The following is a 16,277-nucleotide window of genomic DNA, read 5'->3' as shown; positions in this document are numbered from 1 at the left end:
AGATACAGAGAGAGATAGGGCACTTGAATTACTCACTTCCAGTCCTGCTCAACCAGTTTTCCATCAAGGGCATGGTCTGGAGGGACACAAGTCCCAGGGACTCCACTGCGGGCTCCCTGAGATTTACCAGGAGGGCAGAGGAAAAAGGGCGCCTTTGCTTGTCCTGCCGGGAGGACCCCACGTGTGTCCATCCTCCATCAGTGTTGGGCCAGGGACTCACCTCCAAAGCGCACGCCCTGTGTCCTAATAAGCCCTTCCTGGCCTGTTTCGGCACGTCCCCAACAGGGAAGGGTTTGGGGCGCTGGCTGAGGCAAGACGCAGGATATTTCTGTACCTGTTCTGTTCTTCTCGCTATCAAAGAGGAGTCCTTGTAGCTGGATTGCCCAGGCCCTTTCCCCAGGCTGCTCACATCATTAGGAATAGTTATTCAGGGCAATAAAACCCCAACAGTGAACAGTTTTACGTCAGAGAACCAGGGCCCGGCTCTGGCAAAGTTCAGAAAGAACAGCAATAAAATCGTAATGCATACCTCACCCGGCACCAGAGGGAGTTTTAAAGAAACACAGGGGAGAGAAAAATCATACACATCAGACAAAAAGGTCATTTTATCATCAGGGCAAAGCCAACTCACACTGCCAAGTATGAAGAGGGGGGACCGAAGGCAGCTGGGCTGTCCCCGGGCCACAGGGGAGCACGGCAGGGCGGGGACGGCCAGGAGACAAGGGAGACTGCGCACTGGGCGGCCAGAAACAGGTCTCGGCCCCTTGTGTTCGGGAAAAGCGACAGAGAACTCCTAGAAGTTTCCCATTCAAGATAGCAAACTGAACAACCATTATTCCCTACCTCCCGTAAATCCACTCGAATTGACATAAATAGAAACATGAAAGCATTCACAGTAAAGCTGGGTAAAGAGAAAATGGCAGTATAAAGTAATAAGGAACTCGGGGTACTTGCTAGAAAATCCCAATCCCGTGGGATCAAGGGGACAAGACAACAATCCCATCCGAGGCGGGAAGGAGAGTCACAGCTCAGCCCGACTCATAGGCCAGCGCAGTGCCAGGAGGTGGCGGCAGGGCGGCCGAGGGGCGTCCGGTGTGCCGGGCCATGCATGGCTGCTCTGGGAAGGGGGCAGAGGCCTGAGGAGACCCGGGCTAGAAGGGGGAACATCCCCGGGGCTTCAGGCCCCCCCCACCACACCACCGACACCAGAACCAACACGGGAGGGACCAGGGAGGTCTGGGCTCGCCTGGTGGCCCTGCCCACACCATTCCTGACCCTCTGAGAGGGACAGAGATGACAGGGGTCATGGGCGACACGGCACACACGATCAGACAGGGCAACGACTATAATAAACATCAGTGGGCGAATTCTCCAGATAAAAGGCAAAGGCTCTCGGAAGGAGAACTCTGCCATTTGGTGAGACAAACCTGGAAGGTTAAGATAAGTGTGTAGAGACAGGTCTGTCAGCTAAAGAAGCCGGGCAGAACCGCTTTTAAAAGACATAATAAACTTTTAGGGGCGCCTGGGTGGCTCAGTCGGTCGAGTGTCCGACTTGGGCTCAGGTCATGATCTTCTGGTTCATGAGTTCGAGCCCCCCATTGGGCTCTGTGCTGACAGCTCGGAGCCTGGAGCCTGCTTCGGATTCTGTGTCTGTCTCTCTCTCTCTCTTCCCCTCCCCCACTCACATTCTGTCTCTCTCTCTCTCTCTCTCTCTCTCTCTCTCAAAAATGAATAAACATTAAAAAAATTAAAGGCATAATAAACTTTTAGGCAAAGAAACATTAAACAAAGAAAAATACCATATATTCTATTACAAGAACTGAATTACCAAGAGCTAGCCGTTAATGTTTACGCACAGAAAAACACACCAAAATACGTAAAGCACAAGAGGATCAGCAGTGCAAAAAGAATACTGCAAACGACAATTGTAATAGAAAACTTCACATCTTTGTAGAAATCGAGCACCAAAAAGGCTGAAGCTATGCTGCTTTAAATCACTCGATGAAGGTAACATTCATAGATAAATAGATAAATAACACACAAAGACTACATACACTCCTGTATATAAGCATATAATACGCACGCATGAGAAAACTTTATACACATACGAACTTCTTTAGACACAAAAACAGGAACAAAAGAGCATTTTTGCCCTTCAAGTGCGTGGGTGGCACGGACCAGATCAGGTCATGTCTATACCAAAACGTGCACCCCCATGTACACAGGGATGTAAATTCAAACAGTCATTTCCCGTAGCATAGTGACAACAGGGAAATGGACTAAATCCACCGAGTGCTGGGGCAGATGAAGAAGAGAACACTCTGTGTGCTCCTAAACTGTAATTAAGAAGGTAAGTTAAGACCGTGTCTGGACCAGCGTCTGAAGCTCATGCCCCCAACCTCGCAATTCTACTTCGTGGAACTGATCCACAGGAGACGACTTGCAGAAGCGTCTGTGCAAAATAATTACGTGATGCCAATTTGGGGCTGTGATAAATAGTGCTACCACCGCATGGATGTCCACCTATAAGCTATCGAACATAAGATTTATGTACACACCAACATCGGAAGATGCTCGTGACATATTAAAATTGAGAAGAGAGCACAGAACCCCACATACGGAATGCTTACACTCTTGTGAAATGTTTGCACCCACACCCCTCTATGTTTATACACAGGAACAAGGCACGCCCCCAGCTCAACAGCGGTGGCTCAAGGAGTGGGAGGGGGAGCTGGGCACCGCTCGCGTCTACCTTACACACTTCGATGCAGACTGCTTAATTTTGCTTTATGCTTTACAGCAATCAATACGTGAACAATTTAAATCAATAAAGCTTTCCTACCTAAATATAACCGGGAATCCTGCTCTTTGAGGCTTCTGGCAACTCCAATCAGAGCCAAAGGAAGGTGTAAGAATGTTCTGGAGCGATCCCAAAGGGGAAGACCCAGACCCTGACCCTCCACGTCCACTCTACTGGGCCAAGCCCCGAGGCACACTAAGAGAGACGTGGGTGCCACAGCGACACTTAGCATCCGTCCGGGCGAGCCCCACCTCCTCTCTCACACAGATGCAAGACAGAACTGATCTCTAAGTGCCCTTAAAGACCACGTTGCACCGGAAGAGGCAGCAGGCTGGGCAGCAGACAGTGCTGGCTCTGGAGGGGGGTCGGTCCCGGCGGACAGGACGGGACAGTACCGCGGGCTCTACGCGGGAACACACACTGTGGCTCCGCAAGGGCAGAAGGAGAAGTCCTAAGTGCACGTGCCCGTGACACTTTGCCACTGACTAGCTCTGTGACCTCAGGCAAGTCACTTCTTCCCTCCGGGTCTGAGATTTTTAGGGCCCTGTGAGAACCCTGTGCAAGCCAGATGCTCCGTGCAGTGCCTAATACAAAGCACGGACCCAGGAGCGAGTCCCGTGTCCACCGAGACAGGTGCGGATCGGGTGCCGCACCTCAGACCCAGCCCAGGTGCCATCACAGAGGCACTCCCGCCCCACCAAGTCCCCTCAAAACCAAAGAAACTGGATGAGGAATTAACTCTCCAAATCACAGACCGGCCTAAATGGCACCTTGCTAACCACAAGCCTCCTCTCCTCGCATCAATGGAAACCACACGCCATCTTGGCTGCGTGCAAATCAAAACCAAAGACACGACCCCAAACCACTGAGGGTGAAGAACCCACCACCTACTCTGCACTGGGCGGTCACAAACCAACAGTGGCCATGCATCGAGCCAGCAGCGGCCACGCGGTCTCATCTCGAAAGGACGCCCCTGCCATCTGCCAAGAAACAAAGGGCCGCGTCTTACCTGGATGGCTTTGGGAGCTCATTGCTAGCAACGTGCACTCCTTTAAGCGGTTCACAACGGCTCACAACTTCCACGTAAACAACAGCTCCAAAGAGCCCCCGAGTTCCACGGACACATACACGGACAGCAGCAGGGAGCGCTGGCGCACGGCCACGAGAACTCCCAGTCTTGCTGACCACGCGTCGTAGGCCAGGTCATCCAAGAGGCGGGCTCTCAGGAGGTGACCTGTGTGGTTAGAGAAGGAAAAGCAGCGTCAGTGAGGGTGTGAAGGCTCTCATCCGACAGCAACAACTGAGGAAAACAACTGAATTGTCCTCACGGATTTTACTACCGATGGTAAACGGTCTGCCGTGGGATCGGCTCTCCAGATACAAACCACCTGGGGGTTGTGTTAGTAAATAGGTGTGAAAACACGTTGTAGAGCAGCGGTGCTAAGCCTTGGCAGGATCGACGCGAAACATTTTAGAAGAAAAATCTACACAAGCCTGTTCCCACCATGTGGTTTTTCATTTGTGCGTACTTCCACCTGGCCCATCGCACAGACATCCATATCCATACACATCGTATCCGTACAGCCGTCCGTATCCAGACACCACGTCCATACAGACACCGTATCCATACAGACGTCCATATCCATACAGACGTCTGTATCTGTACAGCCACCATATCTGTACAGACACCATATCTGCACATATATCCATATCTGTGCAGATATTCGTATCTGCGCCGACACCATATCCGCGCCACTGTCTATAACCACATAAATGCCATTATCTGTACAGACACCGTATCAGTACAGACATTCGTATCCTTACAGACACCGTATCCACAGCCATCCACATCTGCACAGACATTTGTATCCATATAGACACTCATATCCACACAGCAGTCCATATCTGCACAAACACTGTATCTATATAGACATTCGTATCTGTACAGATGCAGCATGCGTATAGCCACGGTATCCATACAGATGTCCATATCCGCACAGACATTTGTATCCATACAGACACCTGTATCTGCACAGCAGTCCATATCTGCACAAACACTGTATCCATACAGACATTCTCACCTGTACAGATGTCCACACCCATACAGACACCGTATCCGTACAGCCGTCTGTATCCACACAGACACCATATCCATACAGACACTGTATCCATATAGCCAAGGTATTCATATAGACATCGTATCCGCACAGATGTCCATATCCATACAGACATCCATATCCACACAGACACCATACCTGTGCAGACATTTGTATCTGCAGAGACGCCATATTCGCACAGCCATCTGTATCCACACAGACACCGTATCCGTACAGACATTCACATCCGTACAGACACTATATCCATACAGCCACCAATATCCTCACAGGCACCGTATCCGTACAGACTTATGTATCTACATAGATGTCCGTATCCGTACAGATACCATATCTGCACATACATCAGTATCTGCACAGACATTTGTATCTGTACAGACACCATATCCACATAGCCATCTGTATGCACACAGATACCGTATCGGTACACGGTATCCACACAGCCATCCATATCCACACAGGCACCATATCCATACAGACATATGTATCCACACAGATGTCCATATTCGTACAGACGTCCATATCTGCACAGACATTTGTATCCATACAGACACCAGTATCCGCACAGCGGCCCGTATCTGCAAAAACACTGTATCCGTACAGACATTCGAATCTGTACAGATACTGTATCCGTATAGCCATGGTATCCATACAGATGTCCATATCCGCACAGACATCTGTATCCGCACAGCGGTCCATATGTGCACAAACACCATATCCGTACATCCATATCCGTGCTCCACATTCCCCAGTCTACGCTCGGCTTCCTCACCTGACGCTGCACCTTCAGTAACTCCCCAAGTTTCCGCCTTCGTCACGGCCACCTTCTCAGCTGATTTCCATTTTCTGATTATAAAAGTAGTAACGTATTCACCACAGCGGAGTATTTCAAGTTATCCATGATGCTGCCACAGAGGCCAACGCATGGTAAGGTTCGGACCTGTTTCCTTGCTGTTCTTATTTGCCCTCTGCCCACACAGACTGCTAGCTCTGTGGTTGTGTGTCTTATTCTCTGTACTGACGTTACAGCCAGGAATGGTGCAACTCTCTCTCTTGGTAACACAGCTTTGAAGGCTGCTTCCTAGTCCACATACGGCCGGGGCTACCCCTCCTCACAACTAGGCTGACACGTGTTACAAGCCACACTCATCAAATCCTCTCCCCAAGCCCAGTCTCCTCCATGAAACATAGCCACGTGATAGAAGGGCCCGGAGACAATTACAAGAACTCCTACCACCAACTGTTGGCTTCTGGGGTGGCATCACGGATGATATCTTTAATACTCGCCTGTGATTGCATCATCAGAAAATGGAAACAAACTGGAGCGTCCAACTCTTGATTTCAGCTCAGGTCATGATCTCAGTTCATGAGATCAGCCCCGCATCGGGCTCTGAGCTGATAGCACAGACCCTGTCGGGACTCTCTCTCTCCCTCTCTGCCTCTCTCTCTCTCGAAATAAATAAATAAACTTAAAAAAGAAAAAGAAAGTGGAGACAAATTCAGAACGTGGTAACCATGGCAAGTCTCCTACTGACCCTTCCTCAAGGCCCCTCTGAGGCCTCTGTCCTCTCTTCCTTTCATGATGTGACAGTTTCCTGTTCTTGATTAAATTATTCAAGGATCCTTTCTTTGCCCATTGCTTATAATCAAAGAATCTTAACCAGTCTGTCACAAGAAGTACCACTCTCCCAAGGCTAGCCATTTTGGCGGTTTCCATTACACGTTATCCATAACTCTAGGATTGAGAGCCTCACAATTATTGTTCTGTATCTGGTTGTTTCCTTAGAAAACACAGTAAATTATTTATCTCAGGTTCAAACTTTTCATTCATCTCTTGACCAGAAGGAAACACCGTTGTCTTGAAGACAATGTAAATGGTTTGTCTGGCAAATCTCCAATGGCTCGGTATCCTTTGCACACAAGTCACAACTCGGCTGGGTATAAAAGTCTTAGAGCACACCTCTTCTCCCTTGAAACCTTCAGACCCTGCCCCACCCTCAGCCCTGCCCAAAACCCCACGTCCTGCTTAAGGACACTTCCTTCCCTTTGGGGACTGAGTTTCAGTGAAGATGCTGTTGCCATTTTTCTGCTGTCTGGATTCCACTACAACATTTTGCTTTCATCTTGAAATCCAAAAAGGCACATGGTAAGAGTCCCATTTCATTTATTTTGCTCCAAACCTGAACCTTTCAATACACACAGGTCTCTTTTCTGCTCAGAATGCTCTTCAATTAGGCTTGGGGTACTGTTTTCGTTAAACTTGTTCTGGCTTCCTCGGAGACCCCGATCCTGTGCGGCTGGCATCGCCCTCGTCTCTGGCCTCTCCCACCACTGGCACATGTGCTGTTTACTCTGCATTCCTGGGCATCTTCTCAAGTATGTTCTCCACGGCAGGGCTATTTTCCACCCTATCACTTGGATTCCTTACGGCCTCTGATACAGGTTTTTTTTTTTTTTTTTTTTTTCAACTTTTTAATTTATTTTTGGGACAGAGAGAGACATAGCATGAACGGGGAAGGGTCAGAGAGAGAGGGAGACACAGAATCGGAAACGAGCTCCAGGCTCTGGGCCATCAGCCCAGCCCAGAGCCTGACGCGGGGCTCGAACTCACGGACCGCGAGATCGTGACCTGGCTGAAGTCGGACGCTTAACCGACTGCGCCACCCAGGCGCCCCTGATACAGGTTTTAACTAAGCCCCAGACTCCCCGTTCTCCGCTGCGTGCCTCTGCGACTCATTCTTTTATCTTTCCTGCCCAGCAGACCGCCTGCTCCTCACTGGGTGTCCCGTCTGCAGAGCCACATCTTCTCCCCACCACAGTCTCGTCAAATTTCTTTTTTTTTTTTTTTTTCTGATTTTGACCGTGAATCATTTTCAGAGGCATATTCCTCTTCTACATGCCAGGGTACCTCCCTATTCACCATATTCTGGGAGACCCCATGTGGGGATTTTCTGTTTATTTATCCTCAGATGAGAATAGCTCTAGTCCAGACCCCGAGTTTGGCCAAAAGGCCGTGCGTACTTGCTCCTACCCCATCCTGCGTCTACTGCTTCTCAGAGCCAAAATCTGCTTCTTGGAGCTACACCTCTGGCAGCAGAAATACATGGTCCCCAGCCCAGTGCCCGGTGCCCAGCAGGCTCTGGCCTAGGGCAGTCTTGCCCGACTGAGATGCACTCTCTCTTCACAACTGCAGATTAAACAGAAAGCAGATATTTCTGCTACAGTACAATGTACAAGTTCTAGAAGAACCTCACACTCTGCAAAACTATACTGAAAACACCAGGACTTGTGAAAGAAAGAAAGAAAAAAAAAAAGATTGGAGTGGACTATTCAAAACTGCAGTTTGATAACCAGGCCACTGCAGAAATCAATAATGACACCAATAAAAACATTACCACAGGTTTTCTAAAAAGGCATATAAAGCTCCTAATAAATAAAAGGTGCTGCAAATGTAGAATTTTCTCTTTCAAAAAAAGATGGCAATGGCTTTATGAGGGAGAATAAAAGGTAGAATTGAAGCCTCTGATTTATGGTATCGGGGACAAAAATGCAATCATGGGGAAAACCGGGGCATTGGGGGGGCTCAGTCAGTTGAGCATCTGACTTCGGCTCAGGTCACGATCTTGTGGTTCGTGGGTTTGAGCCACACGTCGGGCTCTGTGCTGACGGCTCAGAGCCTGCTTCGGATTCTGTGTCTCCCTCTCTCTCAGCCCCTCCCCTACTCATGCTGTGTCTCTGTCTCTCTCTCAAAAATAAATAAGCTTTAAAAAAAATAACGGGAAAAACCATGCGACAGAGCACGTGGCCAAAACGGGCAGGAGGCAGGGCCAAGGAGGGAACGCGTGCATACCACGAGCGCCACGACCCTCTTCCGTGGACCACCACGCTCAGCAGGAGAGTCCCTCACATTCAAATACTGTTCCTTGATGACAGAAATCATCAACATACAGAAAAACCTAAGTATGTTTTGACCAGCTCAACTTGTGCACTACAGATATCTTTCTCCCAGGAACCAGCAGCACTCGGGCCTTGTCACAGGACAGAGTGTGCACCAAGTGGGTCCAGTTCCTAGGGCTGCCACAGCACCGCGCCACTGACCACGTGGCTTAAAACAACAGAAATTTATTGTTCACAGTTCTGGACGCATGAAAGTTCCACAAGTCTGTAGTCAAGGCGTCGGCAAGGCCATCCTCCCTCTGAAACCTGAAGGGAAAGTCTTCCTTGCCTCTCCCGACTTCTGGTGGTTGGTTGCTGGCAATCGCTGACACTCCTTGGCACCCTGCCTTCGCCACCACATGGCTTCTCCCTGTGTCTCTGCCTTCACACGGCCACGTTCTTGTACGAACGAACAGCAGTCATACTGGATGAGGGGCTCAACACACCCAGTATGACTTCATCTGCACGAATGACATCTGCAACAACCCTATGTCCAAATGAGGTCGCATTCTGAGGTCCTGGGGGCTGGGACCCCCACATATCTTCTCAGGGAGGGGTCCCACGATGACACCATTCAGCCCGTCACAGCCGGTAGGCACCGCCCATGGGCTCTTCCTGACTGCTCCCACACCAGCCCATCCAACGCTGTATGAACGAAGGTTCCAGAAGACAATGTGCCCCCATCACTTCTCAATGCCCTCATCAGACCCAGACCACGATCTATGTAGACCACCTCTTCCTGGAGGCCACCAGTAGCAACGAGAGATCTGAGGCAGAGGCATAGGGTTTGACAAGCAGCTCCAGGTAGCACAGGGACAGTTGTCCAGTGTTCTGGAGGGTTTCTTTTGCACTCTCAGGTGAGCCACCGACCTCATCACCAGCCAGGTGCCTCTGGCTTCGGCCGCACCGAGCTTATCAGCACACTCTGTGCCCCAGGTCTCTAGCTGAAGCCAAAGAGGCCTTACCAGAAACTTCTAGTCAGCTGTTGGTCCACAGGACAGCATGATGGCCAAGAGCATGGGCTTGTGAGAACCAAGACTGCCAGAGTCCTGGGCTCGGGGTCTGATGATCAGACCACCATCGTAATATGTGACCCTGAGTGAGTTACTTGACCTCTCTGTGCCCCACGTCCTAACCCATAGGAGGGGAAATGAAGACAGGAAAGGAGCACAGTCATAGAAGTAGGACTGACATAGCTTGGAGAGAGGAAGGGCACGCGCTTTGAACTGTAAAACAGATCTTCCCCAGGGATTACAGACCCACTATGCGCTGCCTACAAGGAACCCATTTTAAGCATGAAGATATAAATAGGCTTAAAGTAAAAGACAGAAAAAGGTAAATCATGCGAATACTAGTCAAAAGAAAGCTGTGACAGTTACATCGATGTCAGACAAAGTAAATTTTACAGAAGGCATATCATCGGAAAAAGAAGATTACTTCACAATCTCGAAGAGGACATAACCGAAACATTTGGGAACCTGATCACAGAGCTTCACACACGAAGCAAAAATTAATGAAAGTGTAGAGAGAAACGGACAGATCTACAATTCCAGTTGTAAATTCCAACTCTGCTCTTAGGAACTGTGAGAACAAACAGACCCCAAACCAGCCAGGACGGAGAGGACCGCACCACAGGAGCGTTTCTAGAACACCACCAACAGAACTCGCGTTCTCCATGTGCCTTCTGGGAGCACACAGAATGCTTGCCGACACAGACCATCTTTAGGGCCATGAAACAAATCTCGATAAATTTAAAAGGATGTAAGTCAAACATACGAAGCATGTCCTCTGACTCATTCGAAACGAGGTATCAAAAACAGAAAGATACCCAGAAAACTCCCAATTATTCGGAAATCAAATGATACGCTTCATGGGTCAGAGGTCAGAGGGGAAAGTAAAGCAGACATTAGAAGGCATTTTTGAAGTGAATAAAAATGAAAAGAGCACATATCAAAATCTGTGTAACTTGGAGGGAATCCATAGCCCCAAATGTCTACGTCAGAACAGGTTCAACTCCATGACCTCAAGGCTCACCTTGAGAAACTATAAAAAGAAGAAATTACACCCAAAATAAGCAGGAAAACAAGAATAACAGAGCAGAAATCAGTGCAATTGAAAAGAAAAAAAAATACATGATGAAACTAAAAGCTGATCCTCTGAGACAATCCAATGGATAAACCTCTAGTTAACCTGGCCTGGAAAGGTAAAGAGAAAGAAAGCACAAATTAATAACATCAAGAAAGCAAGAAGGAACTAACTAGAGACCAAACAGATATCATTAAGTGGACAGTAAGGGAATATCACAGCAGCTTTACGCCAATACATTTGACAATTTAGATGAACCGAACACCTCATGAGACCCAAGCTGCCGAACTCGCTCGAGAAGAGAGAGCCCACGACCAGTGTGTCTTCACGGCCACCGAACCCATCGGGGAGCCCGCGTGAACCACAGGAGGTAGGAACTGGGGCTCTGGGGTGCAGGCAGCTGAGAACAAAGGCACCTGTGTCAGGGGCAGGAGAGACGGACCGGGTGATCCACGCAAGCACAGGAAACTCCCAGAAGCAAACTGGGTGGCGGAGAACCTGGTGGAGACCCGGAGGCGGGAAGTAACAGGCAGTCCCCCTAAGACCCTTTTCGGAGACTCCCAGCCGCAGGGGCCCCCATCTGCGGGGCCATGTGAGTCCCCTTGGCCAGGGCAGGGCAGGACATGGCGACTGGCAGCCAGAGTGAACCTCACAGAAAAGGAGTCACTCCCCGGAGGAAAGCTGAAGGGCCATCACCAGGGGGAGGCAGGGACTGGGCAGTAAATGCCACAGAGGGCCACAGGGGAACAGGGCTCAGACGGTGGCTCCCTGTGGCCAGGACGCCAGGATCCCCCCCCCCGTCGTCTACCTGCCCCCCACAGGACCCCACCGGGCGGGCTCCAGCCGGCCTGTGACGGCACACCTACTGGCCCGGCCGTGAGTTCCATGAAAACCAGCAGGACACGTCTGTCCCTTGCCACCACTGTCCCGTCGTTGCCAGGGGAGCACTGGGCGAGGAGGTCCGAGCCTCATCCACCCAGCAAGGCCACAGCGGGCTGTACGGCCCCGGGCCAGCCTCTGTGAAATTCCTGGGTTGGAGTAAGGCCACGCTCACTGAAACTTCCAGGGCCCCTCACGGGACAGACTCCACGGGGAAGAAGGCTCGGTGGCCACCGAGAGCATTTCTAGACTCACGTGCGTGCGTGCGCACACACACACACACACACACACACACACACACACACACACACACACGAGGGGCCCTGAATAGCCAGGCACAAGGCTCTTGAACTTCCTACACCTTCTCTCTCTGGGGCCCCGTCCCCACACCTCCGCGGGGCTCCCTCCAACTTCCTGGGCTCCCAGATGGCAGTCCGCAGCCCTCCCACACGCTGGTCCCATCACCCTGCTGTCTGACACAGTCACTTGTTCGTTTTTCCACGGTCATTCCCGGCCACTCCAGGCTGGCTGGAGGCCCCACGACGGCAGAGGGTGTGGTTCACGGCAGGCGTGCGACAAAAATGTGCTGAATTGAATCAACTCTCCAAACGTTTTCCTGCATCCACCTCAGAAATCACCGCAAAAGGGGCTGAGCTCAGAAGCCAACTGCAAGACCCACATCAAGATTAAGGATCGCGCCTGACAGGGAAGATTCCAGAAATCCATGCTCGTGGGCCGGGGGCTGAGAGAGGAAGACAGAGGAAGGAGAACCCTCGGGCCGCCAGAGGAGCGAGGTTACACGAGGAACGGGCACACCTTCAGGAAGGTGGCAGGACCCAGCGGAGAAAAATCCAGGTGATCAGAACCAACTCTTGCAGAGCTGGGGACTCCATTACACTCCCACCTCAACCCCACAAGGGAGGCAAGGCCCCTGCTCCCCAGGCCAAAAGGAGCGCCCAGCAGAGCTGTGGGACGTGTACGCCCCATCTACCCCCTTCTCCTCCCCTGCCATGGGCACCTCTTCAGGTGGAAGGTTTCTGAACAACCCAGTGCAATATTCACGATATAAAAATGGACCAGGAGCTATTTAAATAAAATAAAACTCACGCATGATATAGTTCCTTTTATCTGGACGTAAGCATCTAACGACACTTCGCTAACTGTGAGCAGGAGAGAAGACTCTGTAATTCTGACTCACAGGCACCTTCAGAAAGACAGGCGCCCTGCTAACTGGACAATCTCTGACACTAAGCACATATTTATATACGGACTTCTCTTTATTTTTATTTCTGCTCCATACAGAATAAATGAAACGAAGCGCGTCACCACAGCTTAAATGTACGCTAATGTTTCCTTCACCAAAATGTTAGAATCTAGGATGACCTATAGTTCTCTCCTGCAGCTGCCCTTAAAAATCTTAGTTGACCCGATTTCGCAAAATAAGCCATAAACCTTCCAAAGAGTAAAAGTCTTAGAAACTAGAAATCCTTAAGGGAACATTCTTTTCAAAATCTTATTAAGTGGCCACAAACAAATGTGGCCGCTCGAGGAGGACATGCTTCCCACTCACCGCGTCCTCTGCACCCCGTCACGTGGGCAAAGGATGGCCACAGCTCAAAGTCCGGGCCCCTCCCCACCCCGGCCCCGGCCTGCCAGGTGGTGGGAGAACAGCAAGCTGTTAAGAGACCAAAAACAGAGCCAAGAGCCACCCGGTACGGAGCAGCCTACTGCACCCCAATGCAGGAGGGAGGGCTCAGATCGCACCCCAATGCAGGAGGGAGGACTCAGGTCATCGGCTGGAGGCATCAGAGAGCCAGCCCCTGAATCGGGGATGAAGTCAGGACACCCCTCTCACCGCGTCCATTCAACACGGCAGTGGAGACGTGAGCCAGGATAACATGGCAAGAAAAAGAGGCAAAGGGCACAAGGACTGGAAAGGGAAAAGATACTGCATTATTTACAGACAGTATACTGTGTCCACAGAAAACCCCCAATAACGCACCAATAACTCTTAACATTCCTACCTACTCTTCACAAGATCGCTGGGTACGAGGTCGATATACAAAAACTATTGTATGTTTACAGACCAGCAAAAATACAAATAGAAAATAAGCTCTGAAAAAAGATGCCATTTACAATAGCACCCAGGATCGGCAAATATCCAGGCCCAGATCTGCCCAAGGATGTGTGAGAACTTTGGCCGCTAAGCTATGGAACATCAAACGCGAGATCTCAGATCTCAACAAACGCACACCACACACGTGGACCGGGAGACAGTTGTGGCTACGACGTCCACATCCCCAGACTGAGTGGTGGTCAATGCAATCTCAATCCCACCAGAATTTTCTTGAAACTGGACGAGTGTATTTTAATTTTTACATGGAAGTGCAAAGGACACGGAACAGCACGCCTGAAGGAAAAGACAGATACAGAGGAATTAAACTACTCAAGACCCAGATTTACTATAAACCTAATGTAATTAAGGCGCTGGTATAAGAACAGGTAAAACAAGGAACAAAATATTCTAGAATAGACTGACACAAAGACAGTAGCATGATTACGGCAAAGGCTGCACTCCAAATCCACAGGGAAATGGGGTCTTCCGCGGACAAGGCTTGGGCTCCTGCTATGTACATGGAAACAGAAAAGAGCCAGGACCCAGGCAGCACCCCGCCATGGATATTAGCTCCGGGTCAGACAAGGCCTAGCCTAAAAGACAACAAAGACAATTATCTGCAAGTAGACAAAGATTTTTTTAATTGATCTTTAAAGAACACGTTTAAAGAAACTGACAATAGTGGAAAGAAAAGGATACATTTCACTGCGTCAAAATTAAGAACTTGCATTTATCCAAAGACCAACAGAGGAAGAAAAAGGCAACCCAGAGAGCAGAGGATCATCTGCCCAACGCACACATCCAACAAAGGGCTGGTGTCCATGATCTATTAACAACTTGTATACATCATTCGGAGAAAGGCAGACGACCCAGATAAAAAATGGGCAAGAGATATGAACAGACACTTTTACAAAAGAGGATTCCAAGTGGCCAATTGCCACATAAAGAAGTGCTCGGCATCTGTGATCACAGAAAAATGCAAATTAAAACCGCGAAGGGCATATTACAAATGGCTAAAACTTAAAAGCCGTGCAGAACCCAGTGTTGGCAAGGATGTGGAAGGATTGGAGCTCTCATATCAGCCACGAGGGTGTGCACGCACCACGACAAGGGGAAATGGCTTAGTGATATTACCTGTTCCCCAGCAGAGCCACTCCTACGTGCATACCCAACAGAAATGCACACAAAAAGGACACAGCAGCCTGTCCGTGGTGGCCAAAGCCTGGAAACCTCCCAAAAGTCCATCCACAGCAGAATGGATAAATTGTGGCATAATCCAACATAGAACAGGTAGACGAGAGCAAACTCCACCTATGCGCACAGCACAGATGAATCACACGAACAATGCTGGGCAAAGAGCCAACAGACACACTGGAGAACAGGCCGCGTGCTTCCATGTGTATACAACTTGGAAGCAGGCAGAACCACTCTGTGCTGCTAGAAGACAAGACACCTGCCCTTGGGAGTAAGTGGTAGGGAAGCAAGTGGAAGGAGGAAGGGGGCTTATACAGGTATGGGTCACGTTGCTTCCTAAACCAAGTGAAGATCAGTGAGAAAGTCACAACACCTGAACCCTTCTGGCTGGGAGGACAGAGGGAGCGTCAGCTACTCAAAGACCATCTTGCACCAAAGATCCAAAATAATACCCATTCCATTCGGACTATCGTACTTAGATCTTCTGGCCAGTGGATAGATATTTTACGGTTCTTGCTACTACGTTCTTACAATCAGCACATACACAGGAAGTATTTGCCAAATTACCCCTTCCTGAGACAATTAAACCTCACAGAAACGGGACAGGGACTCATCCTGATGACACAAGTACAGGATGGGCAATTCAAGCTGACGGAATGTACGGAAGTCCCACGGAGACCCCAGGCCAGGGTATCAGGCAGGAAAACCATCCATGAAATAATTTATTATTTTCTTTTTTTGAGAGAGAGAAGAAAGGGCATGAGTGAGGGAAGGGCAGAAGGAGGGAGCGAGAACCTTAAGCGTGCTCCACAATGCGGGGCTCGATCCCACGACCCTGGGATCATGGCCTGAGGCACAATCAAGGCAGAAACACTGCTAGCGAGCACCGCCAGGTCATCGGGGTCTCACCCAAACACACACTCGAGCTCACAAGGGTACCTGCGTACACAAGCACACACTCGTACACACACACAGTTGCACACACACAAGCACACATGTATGTGCACACAAGCACCTTCTCGTGCACACACACGCTGGTCAAAACACACTTGCACACACACGCACATGTTCATGCACACAGTCACATAGTAACTCAAGCATACACAGAACAACTACCTATCAGGAACAACACAACACCCGATTCTGTCTACAA

General features: G+C 49.8%; 1 protein-coding gene across 5 annotated transcripts in view; it reads right to left on the bottom strand.

Moving 5' to 3' along the window:
- HDAC4 (histone deacetylase 4) overlaps positions 1-16,277 on the bottom strand; it is a 288,401-nt gene that overhangs the window by 247,378 nt on the left and 24,746 nt on the right. For all 5 annotated transcript variants that reach the window (XM_058699324.1, XM_058699317.1, XM_058699332.1 and 2 more), the window contains exon 2: positions 3,810-4,034. In XM_058699324.1, the coding sequence (XP_058555307.1) occupies positions 3,810-3,831 (22 nt within the window). In that variant the 5' untranslated portion in view covers positions 3,832-4,034. The remainder of the gene's footprint in view (positions 1-3,809; positions 4,035-16,277) is intronic.

Source organism: Neofelis nebulosa, chromosome 2 (genome assembly GCF_028018385.1).
Source record: "Neofelis nebulosa isolate mNeoNeb1 chromosome 2, mNeoNeb1.pri, whole genome shotgun sequence".
Taxonomy (NCBI): Eukaryota; Metazoa; Chordata; class Mammalia; order Carnivora; family Felidae; genus Neofelis; species Neofelis nebulosa.
The sequence above is the reverse complement of the archived record's forward strand: the minus strand, read 5'-3'. Positions and strand labels throughout refer to the sequence as shown.